Genomic DNA, 25558 nt, shown 5'->3' with positions numbered 1-25558 from the left:
ACATTTCATCAGACTTTCTCTTAGAATGATAAGTAGAGTAATTTTAGGTACAATTTTAAAAATTGGAGATACATAGTTCTAATCTAGTTGGTATGGCACAGCAAAGTTCCAGAAGCAAATATACTGAAAAAGAGGTGTGACCTGACAGTCTGCTTCAGGCCACTCAGGTAGGGTAGGAATCAGTAGCTCTATATAGCTATTTTGATGGGGCACTTTTGTGGGTGCCTCCAGTAAAGGGATGTTGTCATTACTATTATTCCCATTATTCTTATTCTTGCCCTTGAAGGCATGACTTTATTTCGGCTTAGGTAAAATAATTAATATTCATGATGACAGTTCTGAATTACTAAGAATTCAGTGCTCAAGAAGATCTGAAGTCATGCCATTTTTTAAGGGCCATATTCTTCAGAAATGAGGTGGAGAGGGAGGAAAAGGGAGAGAATATGGATGAAAGCGAGAACATTAGGTGTTTAATGGGAAGATTCACTCATTTAGAAAAACAACGTATCATTTTTCCTTTGAACTAGAAAGTGGTATGTTACAATACTTTGTTGAGATAGGGGAAAATGAAAAATACATCAGTTCAGTGACTAATTTGCGTGTGATACTAAGCTATAACAGATATTTTCTCTGACTCCCCATCCTTCCAAAAAAAAAAAGTAAATAAAACCAAACAAAATGCTGTTAACAGCTTCCTTATTCTTCAGGCTGTTAGGTATGCACAGGGAAGTTTTGCCCTAATACATTGAATTAATAATACTTAGTTTTCATGAATTACAGAATATATGAAATAAATATGAAATGTAGTTTTATGTTCTTATCTCAGATGAACTCTTTCCATTCTGTAAAGAGGTCCACTTTTTTTTTTTTTTTTAAGATTTTATTTATTTATTTGACAGAGACACAGCAAGAGAGGGAACACAAGCAGGGAGAGTGGGAGAAGGAGAAGCAGGCTTCCCGCCGAGCAGGGAGCCCGATCCGGGACTCGATTCCAGGACCCAGGGATCATGACCTGAGCCCAAGGCAGACGCTTAACCTCCTGAGCCACCCAGGTGCCCCAAGAGGTCCACTTTTAACAGTTTTAAAGATTTTGCAGACCAGGGCCAGGAAATTATAGTTCGCTATATTATATTATATTATAGCTCTAGCATCTTTTTTTTAAGAGTCAACTAGCTGTAAAAATTAAACCCACTTAATTTTTGTGAAAGGACCATCAGTTTGTAGATGAAGATGAGTATTCTAGGGTGCAGGGATCTTCAGTGAACCCCCAGTAGTGTACAGATCATCAGAAGAGATCATCAGAAGAGATTTTTTTTAAGATTTTTTTTATTTATTTATTTATTTATTTATTTATTTATTTATTTATTTATTTATTTTTTAAAGATTTTATTTATTTGAGAGAGAGAAACAGCATAAGAGGGGAGAGGGAGAAGCAGGCTCCCTGCTGAGCCAGAAGCCCGATGTGGGACTCGATCCCAGGATTCTGGTTTCATGACCTGAGCTGAAGGCAGTCGCTTAACCATCTGAGTCACCCAGGCACCCCAAATTTTATTTATTTGAGAGAGAGAGAGAGAGGGAGAGTACAGAGGGGAGTGAAAGAGAAAAGCAGACTCCTTTGCTGAGCTTAGCCGAGTGAACCACCCAGGTGCCCCAGAAGAGGTTCTTGAACCAATTCAATGTGTATGTAAACGTATGTATGTTTTTTTTTTCCTCTCTGAGAAGGCCATTTTTAACTCTTCTCTCATTCTCAGAAAGATCCATGAACCCACAATCATTAAGAACTGCTTTTTAAGGACAGAATTTCATATGATTCTATTATGGTGTATAGTTGAGTTAGTATTGAAGTTCCAAGAGTAATTAGTTATGTGCCCACATTATACAGAAATAATAATGATTTGATATTAGAAATTAGTGTCTTATAAAAATCCTGTATTATTTTTAGTGAGAAGTCCTATAACAAACCTTAGCTTTACAGTGTCTATCTTCATAAAACTACAAATGACCATCACTGCGGAGGTTTACTAAAGGCTCAAATGATAAACATGTATAGAAGCACTTTGTAATCTATAAGATTCCATACAAATGTAATATCCTAAGTATTGTTATAGAACTTGTAGTAAGTGGAGATACTACTCTAACTCCACAACTGTTTTCTTTTCCTGCTTCAGGAAGATAGTGTGGACTTGGATTAGATCTTGTAAATAATTTGGTTTAGAAGATTTTGTTCTTTTTGCTTGGTCTTTTTGGCTGGTCTTGAATGTTTTAAAAAACATTCAAGCTGTGTGGAAGGGTATAACCAGAAAAGCAGAAGCTGCCCCTTTTCCTCTGAAGCCACTCACATTGCCAACTGTGATAAAATTAGATAAAATCACTGCTTCTTTATCTTGCACCTTTCCAGCTTTTATGTGTGTGTGTGTATATCTGTATATTTATGCATGTATGTATATATCTATATATGCATGTAGATAAGCTTATATATGCACATTTTTCATCAAATGACAGTACTTATTCATGTTTTGTAAATTGCTTTATTTTACAGCATATCTTGGACATCTTTAGAGAAGGGTTTTAAAAATAAATACATGGTATTGAACATTAGGGATCTGTTTATATTTTAAATACATTTTTATCTTTTTCCTTTAAGATTCTTATATTAAATTATTATTTGGAAACAAAATAAAAGGGTTATAATACAGTGAATTAGAAAAACACATGCAATGCATGTACAAAACATGTACAATGTATGAGATAGTTGTATTTTACCTAACTGACATATGAAAGGTGTTTCTGCAATTGAAATATATTTTATTTTATTTTATTTATTTATTTATTTATTTTTAAAGATTTTATTTATTTATTTGACAGCTAGAGAGGGAACACAAGCAGGGGGAGTGAGAGAGGGAGAAGCAGGCCTCCCGCCAAGCAGGGAGCCCGATGCGGGGCTCGATCCCAGGACCCTGAGATCATGACCTAAGCCAAAGGCTCACCCAACCAACTGAGCCACCCAGGCGCCCCTGAAATATATTTTAAATAAGTATTCATTAAAACAGAATAGAACTACACTAGCTAATTAGTACTTGTCAGATAACAGAGAATGTTAATAATGGTAAGTCAAAGTTTTTCCTTTTTAAAATATGATGTTAGAAGACTGAGGTCACAATTAAAAATCTTTCTGGGTTTAAAATCCATGAATGCTGATCATTGGGGAGGTCTAAATAGGCTATTTATTTTAGAGTTTATAGTAGTAAGGTTAAAAATTACTGAAAGTCAGAGGTAAAACTTTTTATATAGAAGAATGGATTTTCTAATTCAATTCTTAAACCTTTCTCTGTCACTGGCTTATTCCGTTAAGGTTAGCTCCACATTTGATTACCAAAAAAAAAAAAAAAAATCCTAAACATTAAAATGAATTTTAACAAAATTTTAATCCTTGCTTTGCTAGACTAATGATACATTTTACAGGAATATATATCCTGTAATTGAACCTTTTTCCGTATGAGACACTTTTTTCAGTTTTAGCTTTCCTTTAAAGTAAGATTTAACATTTAATAAATGGACATAAAATATGGGGAAAGACTCTTTCAAAGTATTTTGAAAGTTTAAAAAATATTTGATCACAAAACCATCAGAATTACAGACATTTGTCAATACATTGTTTTCCTTCCTTGTGAGATTAGTTCTGAAAGATGTTGTAGAGTAGTGCCTGTCTTAGAAATTAGGAGATCTTGATTCTTGTCTTGATCTACAACTAATTAGCTGAATGTGACCTTAGACTGTTCATTTACCCTCTCTCGCCCTTATTTTCTTATCTGAAAAATGAAGGTGTTTGATTATGTGATCTCTAAAGTCCTGTTTTCAGTTCTGAAATGCTAAGATTCTTTGAAATAAGTTTTGTAGTACTTGTATAGTTTAGTTAAGATTTAATGAAGGTATTTTATATATTATATATATGTATATATAATATTCACATATTCATTTAATTGTCCAGATACTTGTTGAATGTTTTGGTTTTCTGTGCTGGATGTCCTGAATAAGAGGGTAATGGACCTTGCCATCATGGGACAGTGCTCAGTGGAGCAGAGGGAATTAAACAACTATTACATAATTAATTACTCTAGCCAGATGTGATATGACTGAGATTGAGTAGTAGAATCAGAAAAGTAGCAGAAAGAATGAAGATGGGTACTGGGAGAGTGGATTGATTAGTAAAAGAGAACAACATATACAAAGGCCCTGATTGAGGAGCCTGGAATGCTAAAAATTACAAAAGGCACTATTCCAGGGTGTGTCACATAGCAGGTAGCTGGTGAGGTGGTGGGCATCAGATCATATAGTGACTTGTATACCATTTAAAGATTTTGGATTTTATGCTAATATTATTTATATTACTTCCAATTAAATTCCATGACCAAATTGATGTTAACACTCATAAAATACATTCTTTATATTAGAGAAACATTTTCTCTCAGTCACTTTGTTACCAGTGACATCAGATTCCTGGCTTCTCCTTGCAGTCTTTCACTCTTAATTGGTGTTTTAAAATATGATAACAGGATTTGCAAGGTCAGTATAGTAAAAATTACTTAATGCCTGTTAAAGTCAGATAAGTGTTTTTCTTTTTGGATTATCAGTTTTTTCATATTTTCTGTGTCCTTTTCCTGCTTACTAAAAGTGCAACAACTTGAGAATTTTGGTTACAATATCAATTAAAAATTAGCAAGTTAATATGCTAGTCTTGTAGTTTACATTTTTTTAGTCACATATTGATTTGTTTCCTGTTCCACCACTGATTATGTTCTACATTATAAGATATTAGTATGTAAAAATGACATTTGTTAATATGCAAATAAGTTGTCTGCTTTTTTTTTTCCTTTTTGTTATTGATTTTTAAGAACACTTCTTTATGTTAAAAAGACCTGTGCTGTTTTCGTTGATTTTTCTCTGAAACTGGTTTGTGGTAGAAATATTCCTGTTGGCTAAACCAAAAAGGAAATTGTTTAATGACAATGTCTCACTCCTTTTAAGACACTGTGACAGAAAAATGACACAAAAGGAGAATGACCCACTTGCTGATATCTGGTATCCTGAGTTAGTTCAAAGATTTCAGGTATACCAAATGTGTTTTTATTTTTAGAACATTCCTGCACAGATATTGATAAAGCCTTATCACTTTTAGTAATATGGTATTCTCTCAGGCCGGTTTCCTAATACTTCTTTTCAGCAGATTGAAATAAATACCTACTCTGTATATCAGAATGCATTCTTAGCACTCAACTGTGTAATTCCTATTCTTGTTTGAATGGCTTCAGTATGCTCTTTTCAGAAGCTTAGAACTTAGAACAATGCATATTAAATTTCATTTTCAACTCAGTCTAATGAGTGTTTATATAAACTAATACTGCCTATTATATGTTTATCTTTCTTATCCTCTGTGCATTTGAATTAATTTAAAAGCTATTACAATTTGTAAATTCATGGTAATTGGATTCTAAGAGCCATTTTTTTCTCTCTTCTGTTTAGGTTTGTACTTTAATTTTACCAGTATTAATTTATTCAACGTATACTTGTAACTATGAACAGAAGCCCCTTACTGTCTCTTTTATGGGATATAAAGGTAGATAAGACATTCTTAGTCCCAGGAATCTTATAGACTTCTAAGAGCATTAAAAACATTAAGAAGCACTTGTAAATAACACACAAATGAAAAATATTAAAATACTGCATAGGAGAGTTCAGAGGAAGGAAGAATTATTTTTCTCAGAGAGAGACAATCTAAGATAGACCTCATAAGAAAAGCAGTTACAGTCCAGGTTTTAAAAGATAGATAGGATCAGATAATATGCAAAAGAGAAAAATGCTCTTACTAGTGGGGGCTCAGAATAAGCAAAGAATATATGTGGAAAAGCACTACGAATATAAGAGGATCTGATTTTTATAGTATTGAATAGACGTATATGGAAATAAAACAGGCCAGGTTGATTGGGATGGGATCACTGAGGGCCTTTCATGCAATTTATATAGGTATATTCAAATGTAAGTTCATATTTAGAAATATAATAAATTAAACATTCGTTTTTGTAAATATTTTTGGTTGTTATTTCTATGTTGTCAAATTTGTGCTAGAGGAAAAGTTTTATTATAACGTTTTACTGAATTGTATTGCTAATATTAAAATAGAATTAGACTTTTGAAAAAATTTTTCTTATGAATGCTGATGTCCTTCTTTTAGTGATTTTTTTCTATTTAAAATGTTTTCTCCATCATAAAATAAATACTTAAGTTTAGATTATAAAGAAAAATAGAAAAATGTTCATCTGCACAACACTTGCATTTTGTGTATTCTTTCCATATAATATTTAAGACATTTTTAAGTAAAATAGAAAATGAGATAGGTTATTTTTTTTGTGCTTTTAAGAGAATATAGAACTGATAAACTTCCCTACTTCTGTTTATCTTCCCCTGTTAGTTTGATTAAACAACTTTAAATCTTTGACTAAAATCTCGTTTTCATTTAAATCAGAATTTTTGGTCAGTTGAAAGCATTATTTTTCAGTTTTAAGAGTAATTTATTCCAGAAGCAGTCTTACTATTTATTTTATTCCCCTTTAAAACTGCCTAGGGATGCCTGGGTGGCTCAGTTGGTTAAGTGTCTCCCTTCAGCTCAGGTCATGATTCCAAGGTCCTGGGGTCGAGTCCCATGTTGGGCTCCTTGCTCAGTGGGGAGTCTGCTTCTCCCTCTGTCTGCCGCTCCCCAGCTTGTGTGCGCACACGCTCTTTCTCTGTCAAATAAATAAATAAAATCTTAAAAAAAAAAAAAAAAAAAGACATGAGACGTGACCCCTGCCTACAAGGTATTCACAGCCTTGTTTAATGGATCTAAATGTGGATTGACACCAGACCCTTTCTCGCATGTGCAAAGCAAAAGTCAGTAACGCGGGAGGCTTCTGTTTCGTAGAAATTAGGATTATTGAAGGAAGCTGCCTAAAGCCCAGGAATTTTTATGTATCTTAAGATTTTGGTATTAAAATTAGAAGAGTAGGGGGATGCCTGGGTGGCTCAGTCAGTAAAGTGTCTACCTTTGGCTCAGGTCATGATCCCAGGGTCCTGGGATCGAGTCCAACATTGGGCTCCTTGCTCAGCAAGGAGCCTGCTTCTCTGCCTGCCTCTGTCTCTCTCTCTCTGATAAATAAAATCTTAAAAAATAAAAATAAAAAAAATTAGAAGAGTAGGATAATTTTATATATATAGTATATATTATTACATATTATATATGTATAGTGCAGCAAGACAAAATTTGCTGAATGTGTATGTTCCGGTACTTGGAAATTAAGAAAAGGAGATTCAACTAAAGAATGAGAGAAGCAAGAATAAATGGGGACTGGCTTCTTATCACTATTATAAACCTAAGTAGATAGAAAATATTTTTTTCTTATTAGTATGTCAATGGAAATTTCTTATTTATGTCTCATACCCTGGATTTATATGGACAAGTATTAGCTTTGTGACAATATGGAATTTTATACTAATGGCATGTCTTTCTCAATGTAGTTTCTCAACTCTGACATTTAGTTTCATTTAAATATCTTTTTTTTTTTTAAAGATTTTATTTATTTATTTGAGAGAGAGAGAATGAGAGACAGAGAGCATGAGAGGGAGGAGGGTCAGAGGGAGAAGCAGACTCCCTGCCGAGCAGGGAGCCTGATGCAGGACTTGATCCAGGGACTCCAGGATCATGACCTGAGCCGAAGGCAGTCGCTTAACCAACTGAGCCACCCAGGCGCCCTTAAATTTCATTCTTAATACTCTTGGGTTATCTGGTATCTCATTGTTTATTTCTGCAAACTTATTCATATAAATTGAGATAAACATTGATTTTTGAGCTCCCACTAAATAAATAAAAATTTTTGAGTGATTTAGTTAGTGATTTCCTGGTCAGTGAAGTGAGACATTATACTTGTCTAGGGCTACATTGTTGATGTCCTTTTCGTGGAAGTAGTAGTCTCAATCTTATATTCAGGAAGCATTAAATAAATTTAGGCTAACCAGTTTTCCATTTTATGGAAATTACTCCTGTTTTTAAATAATAATATAAGAATTTATATGACATTCAGAATTACAGATATTTTGATGATTTAATACCATTTTTTCCTATGTAGGATACCATTGCAGTAGCTGGATTTACTGTCTTGTCAGCATCTTCATCTACAAGCAGAGATGGTAAACATTGCTTATTTTTGAAAGCATTTGAGGACTTCAGATCAACTGTTTATGTAAGTGTGTAACTTTTAGTCCAATCATTTGTGGTTTTAATGAGCTCTAAGGTAGGGATGGAAAAGGGGCAGTATATCTATAAATCTGCAGATAAACTATTTAGTCTGACTGGATTATTTTAATTAAATATTTTAAGTTTAAAGCAAAAATTCTTTTCTTGGCTTTATGTTTAGAATGACTCCAGGTAGAAAAGAAAGATCCCTTAAAAATAATTATTAATAGAATTTTTAAAACTTTATAAGTACTCTAGACCTGATCTCATTCTTTGCTCTTACACCATCAGCCCCTTTTGATGGTCTGCTTGATTTCACTTTAAATTGATCAAGTGCCCTTTTTTAGGTAAAACTGATTTCATTCTCTTTTATTTTTTACAGAGATGATCATTCTCTGCCTCCCACTTTACCCCTCCTCCCACAGCCCTGTGTGTGTGTGCGTGTGCACACATGTGCACACATGGAGACCACCAGTTTGGTCAAGGCTGTCAGAGAAGTAGAGTTGGGCCAAGTGCTGTGGTTGCAGGCCACTGTCTGCCTGTTTTTCTGTAGTATCCACAAGGGCCTTATATGGGCTAGGGGTAGTCCTGTGATATTGTGAAACTAATGGATTATGCTGAAACTTAAACAGTTTTGCACCTGTTAGTCTTAATATGTAAGCCATAATTTTGTGCCATTCTAGTGAATTTGAATATTACACAGTTAAGTGTGTAGCTTTGGTGCAGTTAAAGGTCTGTAATCACATTGGAGGTTGTTTGTATACAAGTAAATCCTCTTTTTTTGTTTTCAGGTTTATGTTAAATCTGTAAGGGATTTTTCTGCAGAATCAATGTCTTTGGTAAGATGATATTCAATTTAACTTAAAATACTCACCCCCCACACACACATAAAGATACACACATATATGTACATACATATATATGTATGCATCCCATATATATATATATGAGATCCACTTATAGTCTAATTTTAAAATAGTAATACAATGGGAAAACAAAATCTCTACCTTTAATAATGTTAAATTTATTATAAATGTATTAAATGTAAATATATATTTACCAAGTAATTAATACCTGGTTGTTCTTTTATTTGGAATATCCGCACATATATACTGGTCTATTTACATGGAAAGTCAAATTATAATCAAGAAGTTAGTTGTTTGTTGTTCATGAATTAACAAGTACATTACATGGATGACCGTAATGGTTAGTGTCATTGAGTTGTGCTGGCCTGCCGCATTCATCTGTACATTAGGGAGATAACTTTAGTCTTGGATCTAGTTATTTGTCAGCTGAGCATATATCTTTCTTTTCTGTCCCATATGCTGACCATTATTTTTCTTTCATCATTTATGAGCTACAACTTTTTTTATATCGAGGTTTGATAAGATTTCTAAGCACTGCCTTTCTTATATTTGAACTAAAGTATCAGCTTCCTTGAAAAAGCCAATTAACTCATTTTGATTTGATTTTTAAAGTTTTAACTCGTAGTGTGGTAGGTAGTAACCTTATTTCCAGTTGTGGGTGGGATGGATGGATGGGCCAGATGTGTGAACCCTTTTAAGGATTGTTTGACTAATATGCAGACATGTCTGTGTAAATCACTTTCCCCTTTATTTCCAAACTTATGTACAATTATTTCAGATAATTTTTCTTTTCTATTTTTACCATTTTTAATGTATATACCATTTACAATCAAAACCTGGCTTTTTAGGCCTAGGTAAAATCTTTATAGTAATATAGGGAGAAAAAAAAGAAATATATACCACAAATTTTGAAGGGATATTACTTAAAGTTAAAATCCAGAACCAAAATCTCTTAAATTGCATTTCTTAGAATTGTGTACAAATTACATAATTTATCATCAGAATTTTCTAAGAAAACCTGGTTGGTTTGTATAGTATTCTTTATAAGCTCTGCATTTCCTTTTTTTTTCAGGCTATATCCTCTTTTTAGAAACTTAAAAGGAAAAAAATGCAATTAGATTGGTTATTAATTTAAAAATTTAATCATGAAATTATTCTAAAATGTAAATACTTAGTATTGATGTATTCACTGTCTTCTTTTTCTTAGGTTCCAGCAACACATTATATATATACACCCCTGAATCAACTTAAGGGTGGTACAATTGTCAATGTGTATGGTGTTGTGAAGTTCTTTAAGCCTCCATATCTAAGCAAAGGAACTGGTAGGTATTAAAATTGGTGAAGATTTTAATGGGATGAAACTGCTTTATTGGTTTCAGAAACATAGCTCCTTCAATACTATTAAGTCTTAGAAGCTCAGTTCTGATTTATTTATTTTTAAAAAGATTTATTTATTAGAGAGAGAGAGAGCGTGCGCATGCACGTGCATGGTTGCATGTGAGTCGGGGGAGGGGTTGTAGAGAGAGAGGGAGAGAGAGAAAATCCTCAAGCAGATTCCCCGCTGAGCACAGAGCCCAATGTGGGGCTCTTTCCCAGGACCCTGGGATCATGATCTGAGCCGAAATTTGGAGTCAGCCGTGCAAGTGACGAGCCACACAGGTGCCCCTCAGTTCTGATTTATAATTGCCAAACAACATGGATGCATATTTTTTGGCCATTTTCATCTATAAAATAAGTGTCATCTTTAGATTCCAAAGCCTAAATTAAGAAAAGGATGCTAAACTGCAACATGACAGCATATGAAAATATGAAATAGGCTAGAAAAGGTAAATATATAGACAAATATAGAATATTTTAATACTATAATGGTGGTATATAAATCACTTTTAATTCTGGTATAGAACTTAAAAAAGATGAAAGTATAAAAAATAACTACCTGTGAACATGTTAATGAATACACAGTATAAAAAGATACAAATTATAACATTAATAGCAAAGTGTATGTGAGGAGGAGTAGAAGTATAGTTTTTATATATAATATTTATCAGCTTAAAATAGGTTATTATAACTTTAAGATGTTTTATGTAAACTCCATGGTAACCACAAAGAAAATACCTACAGAAGATACACAAAAGGAAATGAGAAAGAAATCAGAGTATGTCACTACATAAAAAAAAATCAGGGAAGGACGAAGGAGGACAAAAATGCTAAAAGAAAGAAAACAATTAGCACAATGGCAGTAGTAAGTCCTTTCCTATCAATAATTACTTCAAATGTGAAAAAATTAAGCACCCCAGTCAAAAGGCATAGTACTTTGGTTGTTTTTAAAGATAAATTAAGATATAACCTACTAATTCTGTATAATAATAAAAGCTTTTAGATACTGACATAGAAAAGAATCAAAAAAATGAATTTCAGTTTTCAGAGAGTTAATATAGTAAACAGACCATATACCTTTACCTTGGTTTAATTCAGTTCAACTAAATTTAAGTTGTTAATCTATTTAATCTAACCTGAAACAGCATTTGTAAAAGCACCATTATGTATGTATCATCAAGAAAAGCTCTGCCAATTAAGTTATGATTCACTGTCAATTTTAAGATGTAGCCATATTTTTTTTTTTTAAGAGTTTTTTTTGACAGAGACAGCGAGAGAGGGAACACAAGCAGGGGGAGTGGGAGAGGGAGAAGCAGGTTTCCCGCAGAGCAGGGAGCCCGATGCGGGGCTCGATCCCAGGACTCTGGGATCATGACCTGAGCTGAAGGCAGACGCTTAACGACTGAGCCACCCAGGCGCTCTAGATGTAGCCATATTTTAGAGATGTTAAAAACGCCAAACAGTGTTGTTGATGAAATTCTGTCTTTATCTACTGCATGCCTACTGCATGTAGTTTACCTACTACAACAAAGATGTCCTCATTGAGTTTATATTTTAAAAAATACTTTTATTAAATTATACATATATAAATTTTATTATTGTGGAGTGAACTCGAAGTATACTCTTTAGTGGGAGGTGAGGGGAACATCTTATTTTCATGTAGTCAGAGGATTTTGTTAATGCAGAATGTGAAGACTTACTCTATGAAAGTGACTGTGGGAAGACTGAAATCCAGAGAAATTTGAAATAGGTGGTAACTAAATCTGAAGGCTGCAGAGGGATGTTTTATTGAAAACTCTGGTGATTTCTGTTTTAGCAGAAAGGGAATGTTAAACAGTAAGGTTGAAGCAGAGAAGTTATTAAGTGTTTATTTCTCAAATATTTTCATTTGACTTTGTCCTACAGTCTACATTCTCCACGCTATCATACTGTTCAACATACATTTGCATACTTTCATCTTGGTGGTTTGTTTGCATCATCAGGTTTATTGTCTCCTGAATCTTAATATTCTGTAAATTTGCTATAAAGGTGTGATCACTATGATCCTCTTCCAGTTGTGAGTGTTATCTGGTGGCTCTCATTGGCCTGCTGAATTTAGGAATAAGCTACATTACTGCCAATTATGTCTATCTGACTTGGTAGAAGATAGAATTTAAAAACTTTCTGCACTTGATATGTCACTAATTCTTGTCACCGAAAGTTTTTACTAATCAGCAAGTGTATTCAAAAATAACAAATGATAGTAGTATAGAATAAAATGATAGCTGTTTTTAAAACATTGATGACTCAATTTTAATTTTAAGTTGTCTTAGCATAATCATGTTTTCTTCTGACAATGTTATTAAATCATGTGTCTATAATGAAAGCCTTGGAGAACTATAATTTTTATTACATATTCAGATGTATTTTATATCTCTATCAGATATGTGTAGTTGGATCCAGTCCCTTAATAAAACAAATCATGAGTAGTAATAAACCATCTGTTATTACAACGATAATATGTTTCTCTATTTCTTCTGAGATACTAAATTAAAATGAAGGTCATCAATTTTATCACAAATTCATTGAAACTCTAAAGTATATTTTAAAATATAGTGAGATGTCTTTACTGCTAGCAAGACGGTAAAGTTTTAAAATTATCTATTACATAACTTGAGTTACACTTTTTATTTCTACTTACAGAACTCATCCTTCAACATGCTGTAGGAGAATCAGACAAATAGCTCTTTTCGTGTTGAGGAAGGGATCAACTTCATTAGTATTACTACTGAGATGTACCAGAATAAATGTACAGGAACAATCCACAGCTATGCCTTTTTTGTATTACATAAAGCAGTATTATTTTGCAAATATGGGACCAAATCTTAATTACATCCAGCTGTACATAAGTAGTTATATGGAGGAAAATTACCTTTATGCAGCTCAAATTTAGGTAAATGGAAAGAAGTCTATTCTGCTCTATATCATTAGCTAGAATTTTTTCACTGAAATATATTTTATAAATTTTTAATTCAGTACCACTGAGGCTATTTGGTACACTCTAGCATTTGTACTTCTTGACTAAAATTTTTCTTGAAGACTTTCCTCTTCATACTAGTAGTGATTACATATGACCTGTAGCATGCTGCTGTCTTATTTCTGGTAGCAAATGCTTGTTTCCCAGGTTTTATATTCAGTCTTGGGAGAGTTGTAGCTTTTTATTGTAGAAGTCTATCAGTCCTGTTGTTAAAAGGACAATATAGATAGTTACATTCTTATTCAATTGTGATAAGATTCATCATGAAAACCGAGAATTTCTCAAAGATTATGGAAACAATATTTAGTAAAAGATCATTGTATCGGGGCGCCTGGGTGGCTCAGTTGGTTAAGCGACTGCCTTCGGCTCAGGTCATGATCCTGGAGTCCCGGGATCGAGTCCCGCATCGGGCTCCCTGCTTGGCAGGGAGTCTGCTTCTCCCTCTCCCGCTCTCCCCTCTTGTGCTCTCTCTCTCTCAAATAAATAAATAAAATCTTAAAAAAAATTTAAAAAAAAATTAAAAAAAAAAGATCATTGTATCATCAAAATTGATTTTGATAATGATTCATCAGGGGTACATAATATGTCCTCTTTTATGTAGGAAGACAAGGTCATTGCTGCCTTAGGATTTTGAGATTTTATAGCAATTATCTTTGAAAGCCTCACATTTACTTTTGCTTCAGAGAGCTGGCTAGACAGAGTTAGGTACATAAGTTTTTTGCCTTACACAGGTAACATTGATATTTTTTTAGTTAATGCCTATTAAGTTAAATTTTAGCTTTGTCTCAGATTTTAAGAAATAAGCCTACCATTTCTTTAAGCTTGAGACACATTTACTCTGTTCTTATTGTCTGTTCTTGCTAAGTAAGATAAATGTAAGCAGGCCATAAAACACTTCCAGACTTAATAGTATGTGGCTCGTGCTTGCTTGTTATTAGTATCATAATGCCTGCTTGCTCTATGAGCAAATGGGAGGAGTAGAGGGAACCCTGTTTGTGCTTACTTTTCTAATATTTGAGTCCAGAGGAAGGGGGAGGATAGCCAAAATATTTTTGTCATTTTTTGATTGTCCATCTCTATCTCTCCCCCTCCACTTTCTTTTTCTTTCCTCAAACTCTGGGACCCTACAGGTCTCAGTCTTTTTGTGCCACATAATGTGGCATATCGCCTGTGGCTTCCTAGCTAACCTCAGGAATTGTTATGTTCCAAAATTACTTGGTTTTCATACCTGCCTTCCATTAAAATTCTCCATTTTTGGAAAGCAGTTTGATTAAATTTGAACAATTTTGGATGTTACAATGTTTCGAGAAGCAGATCTATCTCTTGCTGTTCATTATCTTATAAAAGGATACCTGTTTTAGCCACAAACTGAGCATTATAATCAAATTTCTTAGAGCAGTATCCAAAACATTGGACTTTTGAGAGACCCTATGTATTTTGTTTTCTTTTAGTTCTTGGGATAGGGCCCTAGGAGTTTTTCTTTTCCTTGTCTGTAGAACATTCCAGCTAACTCTAGAATGCTATTTTTGGTTGTGTAAAAATATTTTCACTTAGGAGAATGATTTGATATATATACATTAATGTCATGTAGCATTATTGTTTGATTATTTTGTTTTGTATGAGTAATATTGGTTGCATATTAAATGATTATATAGTGTCTTTTAATTTTTTAAAGTGTAACAAACTCCATATTCCACATTAAAAAGAATTTATTAATTACTGAATAATTCATAACTCATTGGTGTTCTGTAAGATCCAGGACACTTCTGAATCATCGAAGAGATATTAAAGCATCTAGTATGATATAAAACTACATGTATATTGAATTGTATTTTTTATATTTTAAAATTGATAATGCATCTTTGGAAGTCTTTTGGTTTGGGGTTTTTTTAGATTTTATTTAAATTCAAGTTAGTTAACATATAGTATGTATTATTAGTTTCAGGGGTAGAATTTAGTGATTCATCAGTTGCATAGAACATCCAGTACTTATTACATCAAGTATCTTCCTTAATGCCCATCATCCAATTACCCCATCTTCTCACACTCCTCCTTCCAGCAACCCTCAGTTTGTTCTCTATAGTTAAGAGTCTTTTGTGGTTTGCCTGCTTCTCTATTTTTTTTTTTCCCCTTCCTTCCTCTATGTTCACCTGTTTTGTTTCTTAAATTCCACATATGATTGAACTCTTATGGTATTTGTCTTTCTCTGATTGACTTACTTTGCTTAGCATAATGTACTCTAGCTCCATCCACATTGTTGCAAATGGCAAGATTCATTCTTTTTGATGGCTGAGCAGTATTCTAGTGTGTGTGTGTGTGTGTGTGTGTGTGTGTGTACATATACATACTGCTGCTTTCTTCATCAGTTGATGGACATTTGGGCTCTTTCCATAATTTAGTTATTGCTGATGCTGCTATAAACATCAGAGTGCATGTATCCCTTCAAATCACTATTTTTGTATCCTTTGGTTAAATATCTAGTAGTGCAGTTGCTAGGTTGTAGGGTAGCTCTATTTTCAGCTTTTTGAGGAACTTCCATACTGTTTTCCAGAGTGGCTGCACCAGTTTGCATTCCCACCAACAGTGTAAACGTGTTCCCCTTTCTCCGCATCCCCGCCAACATCTGTCGTTTCCTGACTTGTTAATTTTAGTCACCCTGACTGGTGGGAGGTGGTATCTCATTGAGGTTTTGATTTGGATTTCCCTGATGATGAGTGATATTAGGCATTTTTTCATGTGTCTGTTAGCCATCTGTATGTCTTCTTTGGAGAAATGTCTGTTCAGGTCTTCTGTCCATTTCTTGACTGGATTTTTTGTTTTTTTGGTTTGGAGTTTGATAAGTTCTTTATAGATTTTGGATACTAGCCCTTTATCAGATAGGTCATTTGCAAATATCTTCTCCCATTCCATAGGTTGCCTTTTAGTTTTATTGATTGTTTCCTTTGCTGTACAGAAGGTTTTATCTTGATGAAGTGTCCCAGTAGTTCAGTTTTGTTTTTGTTTTTGTTTGCTTTAAAATAAATAAATAAATATAGTTTTGTTTTTTCATTCACTTATTTGCTCATTTATTCAACAAACATTTATTAAGTACTTTTTATATGCCAGATATTATACTAGAGTGGGAAATGCAAAGATATCTAAGTCACTGTTTCTACCCTCAAGGAATGTTTAAGACAGATAATAATTACAATACAATGATTATAATAGTTCATGATTTAATTTAGTCTTTCCTCAATTTTTTAGTCTTTCCTCAATTTATAAGACTCCACTTTTATTTCTCCACTTATTGTTGGCTATGTAAGATAGACTCTTCATTGTAAAACATACCATCCTTTTGAGTTTATTAAAGTTGAACAATGGATTTACCTATTCTAAAAGATGGAGGTTGTGGATTGGGCAGGCATGGAGTTTTCCATTTCCCAAGAGCTAAAAAATTAAGTCTTGTTGAGTGAGGTAAGACTCTTCGCAAGTGCTTGGCTATCTTTCAGGAATGGGAAGGCATCTAGGGGGCATGGTTAGTTATTACTTATCTCTTTAAGGCCTTGGAGAGGTGAGCTAAGCCTCTCTTCATTACTATTTCCTGCCGTTTTGTCCATGCCAGTAAGAAGTTGGTTTCCACTTGGAAAATGAAGGTGGAGAAAGATCTTTCTTCCCCTATCACTGAACTTTTGTATTACTTGCTTGCTTATATTCAGGAATGACTGTGATGAAGCTTGAGGTCTCCAGCTGGCTTTCAGTTCATATCCTAGGACTGACTCTGTCCTTTATGACCTTTTCCTCTAAGAAATTATTAGCCTGCTAATTTAGAAAATCACCCTTATGTTTCATTAGTTTATAATTTGAATTGCTTTAATGGATCATAAAAATCAGTACCGTTTCCTCATTCTTTCTTAAAACTTAGGTTACATGCTTTTATTCATTCAATTAAATGATTTGTTTGCCAGCCTTGTATAGCATTGTACTGGACTTAGTTGTTGTCCATAGTGTTAAAGTGATAGACTCTCAGAGAGTTTATCATGAGGGAGATGAGGGAGACCTAAATTTAATCAACTGGCTAAGGCACTGTTGTATGCTATAGCTTAAGAAATAAGCAGAGTGTTTGGGAGTGAGAATGGAGAGATTAATGCCAACAGGGGAAAGTCTTCTAAGAGAAACTGCATTTAAGCTGAACTTTTGAGGATAAATTGGGTGTTGATAGATGAGGAAGAAGAGGCCAACATTCCAGACTTTGGAATTGCAGCAACAGTTGTCAGACTTTTATAATGAAAATGTGAACTTTTCAATTTGAAAAGCTAACTGCTGAAGAAGTTGACTTAAATATAATTTTAAGTAATGGAATGTCTGCAGGATATTGATGCATAACTTTATGCTCTTGTAGCAGTCTTTTTCAAGGATCAGTATTAAAGACTTATGATACTTTGTGGTGTACACTTTGTTTATATTCTAGACCATAATTTAAAATGGATTTTTTGTATTTATGGTTTCTATATATGGTAAAACTGATTTTTTTAACATATATGTAATCAGTAACCTTATTTATATGATAGAACTATAATATAGTTGGCAGTTGGTCTTTGAAAGATGTACTCAGAATTATTACAGGTAAAATGTTTTAAGCAGCTATCAATGGAATGCTTTGCTACATTACTTCTCAGGTCAAAGGGATTCTAGTAATATTTAGGTTCACAAAAATTACTTTCAAATTACAAATTGTGTTGATTTCCATCTGCATTTTTAAGTTCTTCTATTTCAGTTCACTACTTTTCCTCCACTTTACACATCATGATTGAGGAAATCAAAATATATTCTCTTTTTCAGTTTGGTTGTCTTTTTCAGCAATTTCTGGAAGCTTCTCATGTATTAATGATATTAATCTCTTTTTTGTCATAACTGTTAAGATGCTTTTCCCAGCACTTTAGTTTTAGTGCCGATGGTCTTTGAAATACAAATGTTTAACCTACAATTTGGAGTCATAATTTTGTTTAGAAAGGCTTTTACCATTCAATACAAGATCTGAAAAGTAGTGGTCTATATTTTCTTAAAATTCTTTTATATTTTTAAAAACAGATATTGCATATATTCCCTGGAATTTTGTTTTGTATGTAGTGCAAAATGATCTTTTTGTTGGTAGCTCACTTGTTTCAAAATAATTTATTAAATAATGTGATGTATAAGTCACATATAATATATATACCTGTATATAAAGATCTATGGAGCAACACTTAACAGAGAGCCTGAGATGAATTTTCTTCTCCCAATATGTGACCCTGTGATAGTTCTCCTTAATTAAGAGGAGAACTGTTCAGATGTCCAATTTTTAATCATTAGAGTACTTGCTACAATCTCCACATGAACTTTTTAGAGATATAATAATGCAGTCCTATTGTTAAGCTCAGTTTTTTAGTTCTTCATTTATCATTTCAGTATTTTTTAAGACTTACAGGAATATGTTGCATGCATCTGCAATATTCATACTAATTTGCTTTCTGTCTCTATCCCCTTCTGGATACTTCATATAGAGACTCATACAGCATGTGGCCTTTACTTCTGGCTTCTTTCACTTAACATAATGATTTTGAGGTTCATTCATGTTGTAGCATGTATTCATTTTTATTGCTGAATATCAATATACTTTTATAGTTATTTAACAAATTATTCTAATTGTTTGTCTTTCTTATTTTTAATACAAACTCTTTGAAGATAGAGATCATTGCTAAGTATTACTATAAATCCTTATACCTAGGAATACCATTTACTGTGGTTGCTCAGTACGTGGAGTAAAATGTAAAACTCCAGAATAACATTTATGAACTCAGAGAATATCAGCCTACATGCCTATCTATTCTGTGGGTTTTTTTTTTTTTTTTTAAAGATCTATTTATTTATTTGAGAGAGAGAGAGAATGTGAGCGCAAGTGCGGGGAGGGGCAGAGGGAGAGATCTTTAAGCAGACTCCCCTCTGAGCGTGGAGCTGGATGTGGGGCTCGATCTCAGAACCCATGAGATCATGACCAGAGCCAAAATCACGAGTCAGACATTTAAGACTCAGCCATGCAGGCACCCCTCTATCTGTGCTTAATCTGTATGTGTATATGTATATATATATATGTATGTGTGTGTGTTAATATGTATATCTCTAGCATAATTATGCTTTCTTCTCTTTTCCTTCCTTTCATTACCTTTTTAAATATAATTAAAACATGAGGGGAAATCTATATAATTTCACACCAGCATAATAAAGCGAGTGCTACTATATGTAGCAAAGTTTCCTTGTAAAATTAGTAAGATTATAGTATATAATATTGCCTTGATTCAGTGATTTGCTTTCATAACTTTTACTTGGGTGTTTCAGTAATAAACTTTTATACAAATGGAAACTTACTGAAATACTGATTGGTTTATAAATAGTGCTATAGTAGATAACAAGGAGGTGAAACAACTTTCATGGAGGAATTTTTTTATGGATTGTATAATTTATACATGCATGCTTCTTTGATTAGATGAATTACCAGCTTTCCCTTATAAAACTCCAAGGCAATTTACACTTAATCATGCTGATGAAATTAGGTGAATTACTCAAGATTGCAGAATATAGGACTTAATTTATCATTTGTTATTTTTTCCAGATTTATATCAGGTTACATGAAGTTAAGAGTTAAAGTAAATACTATGTCAGCAGTTTACATATGAAGTCTTACTCTAAAGTATAAAGTCAAGACTTTACAAGCTTAAATATCTATTTTAATATCTTAAAATATATTTTAAGTAATTTGTATTTATTTTTATATTACATTAGCACCTAAATGTACTATTTTGGTAGATAAGGTGAGAATACTGATTTATGAAAGCTCTTTCTACTCTTCATGCCTTTCCTGCTGGTGTTAGCTATCAAGAAAATGGACTATTATCTTTTAGTTTTGTAACTTCATTATTAAAATATGAAGTTATAAGTTGTAATTTCACAAGTTGTTTTTCCTCCATTTGGGAATGAGTTAAAATGAGGCATTGGGAAAGAAAGTATCTTTATTATTTTATGTAGCCATTTTTGATGGATTATTTATTTGCTAAGACACTTCACTTCCTTGAAGCAGTAAAATAAAACATTTAGCAGTTTGCCTCGTTAGTACTTGTTAAAATAGGTAGCTTGGTTTCTGGTCATGAATCATGCTAATTGAAAGAACCTGAAAGCTATTTAATATTTCATTTAGATTGTTATTTGTTTTTGTTATTGAGAGCAAATTATTGGACAGATTTTTTTTTTTAATATTTTATTTATTTATTTGAGAGAGAGGGAGCCTGCATCTGTGAGCGGGAGGGGAGGCGGTGCAGAGGGAGAGTATCCCACGCATACTTCCTGCTGAGCACAGATCCTGACCTAGGGCTTAATCTCAAGACCCCAAGATCACGATCTGAGCCAAAATCAAGAGTTGGACGCAACCAGGTGCCCCTGGACAAGTTTTTTTTTTTTTTTTTTCTCTTAAATGCCCTTGTTTTCTTGAATCTGAATTTTTGTTTTCTTCTTTCTTTGTTAATAAAATCTTATTATATTAAAGGATTTGAACTCATGGTGAGTCTCTTTGGCTTAAACTTGCTAAAAGTCGTGGATGATACTTTCAAAAGAGAAAATATAAGCCAAGAGAAAAAGAGTAAGGAACAGGGACTTAGCATATGATAGCTCAGATAAATGGTGTACAAATATGCTCCATGTAAGGAGATGGCATTTGCATCCACATAGAGTCACTTACATGAAAACATGCAAGTGTGGCGATTTCAGGCTTGTCAGTCAAGTCCTGATGCAGCTGGGGAATGCTCTCTTCTACACAAATCTGGACAGCACATGGAGCCGTCATATTTACCCACTCAGAATTCCAAGCAGGCACTTACTTGGCACACACATACCTCTTATGATGCTCTTTGGGCATCCCCTGAGGTTGCTTTTGTCTCTCGGCAGTCCATTCCCACTCCATCTCTGAACCTGACACAGACTTTAACCACCCTAACTCTGAATGTGACATAGATACTCCTGGAATGGGGAAGGGGAAGGGCCTGGAGAAGGGAAGGAATGTGTGCCTTGCAAGTGGCGTATGTGTCCCTCTTTCTGCTGGTTTTTAAGAAAAGGCCAGAACGAAGAAGATACATGTGTTTGTGCAGCCAAGACTGCTACTCTCTTGGGCTCAGTAAACTTCCCCTGGAAAGCTCTTCAGGTTGTGCAGTATTTCTTTTTGAAAAAGGAGAGGCTTTTTCTAATTTGCAGGAAAGCACGGCAAAAGCTAGCAGTGGCCCTATAAAGACCCTGTAGATAGTGAACCTATTCTCAGTGTCCCCTGGTGTCCTTTGCAGTCCACCAAGTCATTTTTTGGAAACAAAAACAAGATACAGGAATATAGATGATTAAGATCCCATAATGCATCGTAGACTTATATAGAACGGTACAATAGAGCCATATGATAATTGCAAAAAAAAAAAATGTGTCATTCTGTTAAAAATAAGTAAAATTGATCTTTGATAGTTTGTAAGACTGCGAAGAGAAAAAAAAAAATGTCGTACTCCTCCCAAATAGAGTACTCCTCCCAAATAGAGCTACTGAAAAAGGAAACTCAAAATAAATTTGGTTCCAGTGGATCCTGCTGATGTATTAAGAAATGAGAATGTAATATTATTTACTCTTTGAAGATGCTTACCAAGGTTTTGATTTTAAGTTTTTTTAATGTTCTCTAAATTATTTCCCCTTCCTCACAGAATCAGATTTCTTTTCCTCCCTCCTTCCTTCACCCCCCCTTCCTCCCTTTCCCCTCCCATTCCTTTTTCCCTATCCTTCCACTCCTGCTCTCTTCTGCTCCACCTCTTTCTCTCCCATCCACTTTCCATTTTCCTCCTTCCTTCCTTCCAGTTTTGCTCTATATCTGGTGATTGTTTACTGTCTTTATATTTAAAAATGTAGGTGTGGTTTATTTTAGGTTATAGACTCTCATCTTGTTTGCTTGTATATAAGTACTTTGTTTTTCCATACTTTTCGGATTACTACAGCTTTGTAGTACATCTTGAAGTCTGAGATTGTGATACCTCCAGCTTTGTGCTTTTTCAAGATTGTTTTTCCTATTTGATCTCCTTGAATGGGAAATCTGAGAGACAAATAGAATTTTCATAGGGCACGTTGATTGACAGTGTCACTGTATGGTGGGTGAAAAGAGACCAGCCCATCTGGCTGTAGGCCCCCTATTGTGATAATGCAGAGGGATTTATTCTGGGTGGTAACCCCACACTGGAAGCCTTAGCACTTCCTGGTTAATCAGTGAAATGTCCTTGGAAATAGCATGTGGTCCTGGAAGTGGTTGGTTTAAATACTCTGCCTCCCAACCTGAAATCATTTTCCTGGGCAGTAGAGGTCAGGATGGATGGTTATTGAAACAGTTGTTTTATGTGTAAACTTTTAATTAAGCTTGATTTTGACTCTACTTTTCACTGCCACCCTTAATCCCAGTGACTCCCATCTTCATTGTAGCTACTTTATACTACCTTCTGGATTGTCTCCCCTGTTCATTTTATCCCTAACCCTTTGTTTTCCCATCTTTCCGAAACATATTGCTGTCTTCTCCCCTGCTCCTTCACTCCCCTCTCCTCTCTTCCTTCACTGTTCGGGTTTATGCTTTTCTATCTTGATGTTGTAATTACTAGGGTACTGGGTAGGACTGGAAGTCAACACATTTTCTCAGTGTGCAACTTTCTGAAACATGCATATCAAAAGGCAGTATCTGTTACAGTTTTTACTACCACCAGTATTTGAAATTTTCATTTTTATAGCATCCCAACTATTACATTTTTTTTGCCAGCTAAAGTGTATATGTTTCTGGTTCTAATGTGTAATCGTCTGTAAGAAACTAGCAAATCCTCATTTTTTCTTTTGAGTTTGTTGTTAATATAATTTTCTAGGAATTGTTTGTTCCTTTGAATTTCATTGGCACTGTGAAGTCCTGGGTTTTATAAGCAGTTTTCATAGAATCTTTATGTGGTATATTGACTCTTCATCACATTTGCTTCAACCATCTTCTAGTCTTTTTCACCCTAATTTTAATTATGTTCATTTTATAAATTATATTTTATTTGAATATGTTTATCTGTTTTGTGATTTCTAAACTTTGAAGTAATAAAAAAGTTACCACCCCTCCAGACAATTTATATTAATTAGGAATTTTATTTTTGTTTTACTAAACTTTATAAAATTAATTTTTGTGGAACACTCTTGCAGAATAATTTGACAGTGCATTTTGAGAGCCAAGAAACTGTCTCTGTGTTTTGATCCTGTTCTCAGAAGGCTTAATTAAAAGAAGGATAAGAGTTTGGTGTTTTGAATTCAACCATATTCTTATTTTGTCAAATGCTTTGAAACACTAAAAGGTAAAATATGTTTGTGTTTTCCAGATTATTGCTCAGTTGTAACAATTGTGGACCAGACAAATGTAAAGTTAACCTGCCTGCTCTTCAGTGGAAATTATGAAGCCCTTCCAATAATTTATAAAAATGGAGATATTGTTCGCTTTCATAGGCTGAAGGTATAATTCCGATTGTCCAGAACTCATATTTGTTCGAAGAGAACTCTGTATTTTCACTAATACTCATTAGCCCTAATTATGTGGTTGCTGTGGCAGAACATGGCATCGAGCATTTCAAGAAACAAGAAGAAATGTAAACAATACCAGACTTCAAATAATTAATATTAGGAAACCTCTTTATTTGGACAAACTGCCTGTGCTCCTTCCACAAGAAGTGTATTAGATACCATGATTAAGACGAGTTGCTGGTTGCATTCTGTCTTCTCATTTCTGAATGTAGATTGATGCTTTAAAGGTTTCCATGTAGAGCTGGGTTTAAAAAAAAAAAAAAAAGCCCTAGGCCAACAGGGCTTTTTCTTTTTTTTTTTTTTTACTTTTTGATAAAGTAATTCTATAATGATTGGGAGGTTATATTATTTTCCCCTGTTTGTTGTGTTAATTCAAGTACAGTGAAAGCATTGAGATATTAAATATAAAATCAAAGTAAGTTAATTTCATTTATGAAAAATGTATTAAAACATGAACAGATATTTTGGTACTTTTCAAATTATGCTATCAAACAGTTAAATGTTAGGAAACCTTTAATATGAAGGTAAAGCTATTAAATAGTATGTAATTTAAAAAAATAAGTACTCTAATATTTTCAATCCCTTAGGTTTTAAGCATTTCAATTGACCCTTCATCTTTTCCTCTTGTTAGATGGGTTTCCATGAAGCTCTTTCATTATCTTCTTCTTCTAATGCTTCAGTTTATCTGTGTCCCTCATGGTCAGTGCGATGCTCATAAGTGAGCACAATATTCTGGGTATGTTCTGTTCTTAGTTTTGGTGGAAATTACCTTTCTTGATCTCTAATGCCTTTCCCTGAGAATAGAAGAGTAGTAGAGAATATTTGTGTGAAGTTAAAAAGGAAATAGAAATATTATCATCGTAGCAAGTTTATCCCAACTTCAAAAAATAACTTATTTCTCACACACTATTGTTTCAGACAGTGCACTCTTCCCTCCTAATGTTTTTAGTTGTTATTCTTGCTGTTTAACTGAAGTAGGATATATATCTCTCAGTTCTATTTGTTTTAAAGAGAATAGACTGTAGGTTTTGTTTTTTAATGTATGGCTTATGCTTGTGTGATTCAACCATATTACTGTGTATAGTTTCACTTTGTTCATTTTCATTGGTAAGTGTGTGAATGCATCAGAATTTATATATTCTGTGGGACATCCTGTTTGAGAATATTATTCTGCTATAAACAGTCTAATACATATCTTTTAGTGAATATATATATTAATATTTTTATTATTAATGAAAAATTTACTGGATAGGCTAAATAGATTAGCTATATCATTTTTACTTGAACGTAGATCAATAGAAATTATCTAATGTGAAGAACAAGGATAAGCAAAAGATTGACAGAGCCTTGGGGACCTGTGAAATAATAGCAAATTGTGAAACGTGTCATTTGAAATGCACAAGAAAACTGTGTGAATGG

The 25558-nt window shown here is 33.6% G+C and overlaps 1 protein-coding gene across 7 annotated transcripts in view; it reads left to right on the top strand.

Annotated features, from left to right (window-relative positions):
- The window catches only part of POT1 (protection of telomeres 1), an 82249-nt gene that overhangs the window by 19408 nt on the left and 37283 nt on the right, over nt 1-25558 (top strand). For all 7 annotated transcript variants that reach the window (XM_035021032.1, XM_035021038.1, XM_035021033.1 and 4 more), the window contains 4 exons: nt 8157-8270; nt 9055-9102; nt 10337-10451; nt 23941-24071. In XM_035021032.1, the coding sequence (XP_034876923.1) occupies nt 8157-8270; nt 9055-9102; nt 10337-10451; nt 23941-24071 (408 nt within the window). The remainder of the gene's footprint in view (nt 1-8156; nt 8271-9054; nt 9103-10336; nt 10452-23940; nt 24072-25558) is intronic.

This window comes from Mirounga leonina, unplaced genomic scaffold, assembly GCF_011800145.1.
Source record: "Mirounga leonina isolate KUSES-001 unplaced genomic scaffold, KU_Mleo_1.0 Mir_174, whole genome shotgun sequence".
In the NCBI taxonomy this organism is placed as follows: Eukaryota; Metazoa; Chordata; class Mammalia; order Carnivora; family Phocidae; genus Mirounga; species Mirounga leonina.
Note: the sequence above shows the minus strand (reverse complement) of the source record. Positions and strands in the feature narration are given on the sequence as shown.